Source organism: Cephus cinctus, unplaced genomic scaffold, assembly GCF_000341935.2.
Source record: "Cephus cinctus unplaced genomic scaffold, Ccin1 Ccin1_scaffold0042, whole genome shotgun sequence".
Taxonomy (NCBI): Eukaryota; Metazoa; Arthropoda; class Insecta; order Hymenoptera; family Cephidae; genus Cephus; species Cephus cinctus.
In genome coordinates, this window is record NW_014332788.1 from 21,960 (window position 1) to 26,975 (window position 5,016).

General features: G+C 29.0%; 1 protein-coding gene across 1 annotated transcript in view; it reads right to left on the reverse strand.

Annotated features, from left to right (window-relative positions):
- Nucleotides 1-1,930: 1,930 nt before the first annotated feature.
- Nucleotides 1,931-5,016, reverse strand: part of LOC107268190 — a 5,246-nt gene continuing 2,160 nt past the window's right edge. Inside the window, exons 3-6 of the mRNA XM_015740714.2 lie at nt 4,493-4,624; nt 4,284-4,421; nt 4,037-4,207; nt 1,931-3,820 (exon numbers count right to left, since the gene is read on the reverse strand). Of these exons, the coding sequence (XP_015596200.2) occupies nt 3,526-3,820; nt 4,037-4,207; nt 4,284-4,421; nt 4,493-4,624 (736 nt within the window). The 3' untranslated portion in view covers nt 1,931-3,525. The remainder of the gene's footprint in view (nt 3,821-4,036; nt 4,208-4,283; nt 4,422-4,492; nt 4,625-5,016) is intronic.

Consider the following 5,016-nt stretch of genomic DNA (forward strand, 5'->3'; position numbering starts at 1 on the left):
CATTGAATGATGGAATATCAGCTGAAGCATATTTACGTAAGGTGAATTTGTCCAATATGAGAGTGTTTGGATCAAAAGTATGGGTGTACAGACCATAGAGTTAATACAGATGAGCAGACAAGCCAGCTCTCAACGCGGCAGCGGCGAAGAGAGAGATAGATGCAAATCAGGGTGCTTGCTGTCTTTCTCTAACTACACGCATACACAATGCACCGAGATAGTAGCATAAACAGTTTACGATTGTTACGAATAAAAGAATATAGTTTAAATGTTTTACAATTGAAGACTTTTTATTTTTCAAAGTATTATAAACATTTATATTTATCAAAAAGTAATAAATACACATTGAAAATAAATTTGACCGATAAATTCATTTATTAACTTGAATTAAAATATAAAATGATCTTTTACATAAAAAACATTCATTAATTTTTTGAAGTTGCGTGAAATACAAAAACGAATGAAAGTAGAGATTGACTATATAATTATTTATAAAGGAATGAAACTAAATTTTAAATCAAACATTAGATTTGTATTGTATTTTCTAAAAATTGGAATTTTTAAAAACAAAGTACAATAAATAATATAGCTATAAAAAATGTTTTTAACTTTCAACATTATAAATAGTAATTTAATAAATAATTGGTAACAGATAAACATTTCGCTACGCAAATATGTTTTATGGTAAACGCATCATAAAATTACGCTGTAAATTCTATTTACTGGCCCTTAAAAATAGTTATATTATTGTAATGCATACGAGTACGAAATTTTATATCAGCTAGTTTATCACTTTCATGTTTCAAACGAGTATCTATATAAGTTTGTACAATCAGGTAAATAACTTTATGACGATGGTCATTCAAAAGCTCTTGATCAAGAGAATGATTATTGTAATCTAAAACTGATGGCGGTATAATTTTCAGCGTTTCAGTAACAATTTTTTGGTTAACATCTTTGGTAAACATACAGCTTTTGAAACCACGTATCACTTTTTCAGTACATCTACAGATCAAATTGACATTATCGGAAGCATAGATTAATCCTCCTCTATTTTTTAAAAGAGTCAACTTCGATTTACATGTTGTAGGGCCATTTAACATTTCCAAACATTTTTCACAATGAATTTTACTTTTTTACTGATCGTATAACAAAACCAGCCGTATGTTTAATTATGTCATCTAAATATTCAGATTCCATCCATGCTTCACTTTTAGATAAGTCATTGATGTTATGATTGATATGAAAGAAATCCTTTATTTCAAATTTGCAAATACCTTGTTCTTTTTTAGCTCTCACCCTTTTCTTCTTGTTCGTAGCGTTTGCTGTTTTCTCAAAATTTTCTTTTTGCTTAACTGAAGTTTCATTAATACTATTTACATCAGTAGTATCGGAAATCAACAAGGTATCATCTTAAGGCTGACAATTAGCAGAACGAGATACTAAAACATCTATGCTATTTAATAGTAATTTTTTATACGCAGACCTGAATTGTATAGTTGTAGGATTATTAGAAAACCCATTCCTTCGTCGAATCAATGCAAAAAACATTTCAACATGGTCCTGCGAGAGTTTGTATGATAAAACATAATTGCATATTTTTTCTTTCAATAACATTTCACTCAATGAATACAAATTTTTTAAATCTATAATAAAGCCAACAAAACCGGTTCGAACAGTTGATACTTCAATAACTTTCTTTCTTATAACATTAATAGTGAGTTCACCACTACTACAATTACTTTTATTTTCTATTAATACGTCGCTACTATCACAATTTTCTTTGATTACGTCAGTCTCAGTACAGACATTCTTGTCTAATTCAGTTTTTAGACTACAATCTTCTGAAGTTTTGCTGTCTGCGAATGAATTTTCATCGAAAAGTAGTTGAAGATCACTATTATTATCACAATATTCATTTTCATTTAAATTTATCTCAATCGGATCAGAAATTTTTTTATTTTACAAAACTGTACAGTCGCTTTTATTTACGTTCTTCACCGAAAGTTTATTCTTATTATTTTCTTTTTTATCCTTAACTTCAACATTAATTCCCAAACTTTCGATGTAAGCAACATGTTCATCAACTTTTTTTTTTAAATCTCCCAACGTTTTTTCTGTAACTGCACATCTTCCCGGTGTTTTACAAAATTTATTTTTTACATTTAATAAATCACTAATATCATTAAATTTCAAACAAAAATCTGCAGTTTCAGCAGCCTCTTCAAAGTCTACATCTTTTACCTCTTTTTCTAAATAATTTAAAGCTTTCGATGTACTAGAACTTAATACTTGTTGAGCAAGAAAAACTTTCATTTTCTCATTTTGAAAATAAATATACCGATTTTTTATGTTACAAGCACAATGCAGGCCTTCTTTGTATTGCCTTTCATTTAATTTAACCATATACTTCCATTCTATAGAATTCGAATTTCTGTAAAGTGGGCCTTTTAATGCAAAGTAGTGTCTTACTAATTTAAGCATGTGACATGAATCAAAAAAAGCATATACAGGCGTGGATGTTGATGGATGAGGAAACCAAGGTTGAAAATTTTTTTTATCACTGTAATTAAATTTGGACCCTAGAATTTTACACGCTTTTTGATTAGTCTCGTCACCGTCAAATGTAACACTTGATACATCGATTTTTTTTTGTTCAACTTAATCAATAATTCTTTTAAAAGTATACTTTTTTCTTCACCACTTAAAGAATTGCTTAAATAATACGCAACGGGAGCTTTAATATTACCATTTATACTGACAAGCATAAAAACTAAAGCTTTGCTAGCTTTAATAGGATTTCCGTCCTTATCTACTACTTTTTTGTTATCCAATTGCCCTCCCAAATCCACTAGTCCTTTCCATTCTTTCGATGCTTTATAATAGTAAGCCCACCGCTTGATACCCATTTCATCAAATGTCAAATTAAATTTAAAGTTTTTACCTTTTTTTTCTTCACTATTAACAAATGCAAATATGTTTTCAATGATTTCTTCATTTATTCCTGGGTTATAATTTTTCGGAGTTTCCCATCGATTTAGCGACTCTGCAGTTGGCAAGCAGTTGAGGAAAGTTGATCTTACCATTTCGTAAGCAGCAGCAGAATGATAACGTAGTCCTCTTGCAAAAGATTTTAATTTCTCGGGAAAAGGACTCGTGGCTTTCTTATTTTTCATGCGAGAAATAATTTCTACTTACACTTTCTACTTACATTTTCGACTATCTTACATCGAAATTGAGTTAAAAAATTTCACTCAATATCAAAAGTTGTAAGCTATTTATAAATGAACTTATACGTCTTTTACGAAATATTATTTTGTGTCGATATATCAGAAAGTTAATTAAATTAAAAATTATTCTATTACATGTAATATGTAGTAAAAAGTAATCGACGTACATAATTACTTAATTGAAAATAAAATTGATTAACACCATTATCTTATGTAATGGTGAATTAATAACTATTGAAATATATCATAAGTTGAGATTGATAAAATAATCAAGATAAATTATGATTTTAAAAAATTAACAATAAACAAAATGAGCAAGAACCTCTAAATATGCAGCTGCATCTTGCTCTTCCTTTTCTTTTAAAGCTTTTATAACATCTTTCAAGCTGTTAATCCTGTTTTCTCTTCTTTTACATTTTTTTCGCAAAGATGCATGTTCTTTCCTATTCTTTATTGTAAATCTTAAAAAATTATTCCAAGCTTCGTCGGATGTAAAATTTTGCCTTGTAAACATTTTATTTTCTTGTCCATCTTTCCAGACAAATTTTTCTTTTGAACTTGTGTCCACATTATTAGAAACTGAACTGTTACTAGAAATAAATGTAAAAATGACCATAATTGGCAAAAAATTTTGAAAGCTATTGTTTTCACACAGAGTAAGCTTTATGCTATGAAAAATAATATTAAAGCTTTATAATAAATAATATAAAATAAACATTAAATAATAAAATATTCAATGGAATGATAAATACAGTTTAAGCAAGTTAACTTTGTAGCGATTTTTATAATATGATGATGATAGCTACCTTTTTGTACAGTAGTCATGATCTGTTTCGAGTATTTTTCTCGATGATAGCACATCATGATTTTTCTCAATCACAACACTGTAATTTTGGAATGGTTCGTAGTTTTCAGTATTTATCAAACAAGCTTTTTTAGTTGGATGGACTTCTGATAAATTGTTATCCAAGCACTTTCTATAAATACAAGTTGACACTTTTAATTTTTCCAGTCAATATACTTAATTTGGTTTAAAACATTAGTAACATTTACCTTTTTAAATTAATTAAGGAGCGGTCACGATCCCTTTCATCAGCTACATTTTTATTTACAGTTGCCTCGTTAGTTTCATTAATGATTAAACACAATTTTTTTATTGGATGGTTTTCTAAACAATCACTTATGAATTTTCTAAAGTCAAATAAAACTTGTTAATTGATACTTTTAAATAAGTTAAACTAAAAAAAATCGTGATCACTCACCTTTTTAAAGCACTGCTTGCAAAAGAAGAATCATGCTTTAAATGATGTCCAACTTTAGTCTGAAGATTTGTAATGTAACCAAAAACTTTTTTTTGTAAACGTATACATAGATTAGGGACAGCTGTAGACAGCCCACACAGCACACTATATTTCGAAAACATTACAACAATATTCCAATATTTCAATGCGACAGCAATGTTGTTGATGTCTTTATGTCAAATATTGCACAATATTTCAGGGCAATATAATAAATAAAACTTTCTGATATATTGCTGAAATCTGTGACAAGAGTCCCTAACCAGACTCGGAGTATCCGAGCGAACACTGGTTCGCTGCCGCGCCGCTAGGTGGCCAAGGCAACTCGCATGAAAAAACGTAGGACCGGGTAAATAATTAATCCGTCGATTATTCGGTTTTCGTCTTCGCCGTCGATATATACTTTTGTATTCTGCATGTAAAAATTACATGTGAAATTATTGCATTTGTATAGAGTATTTAAAAATACAACCGAGGTAATATTTAAG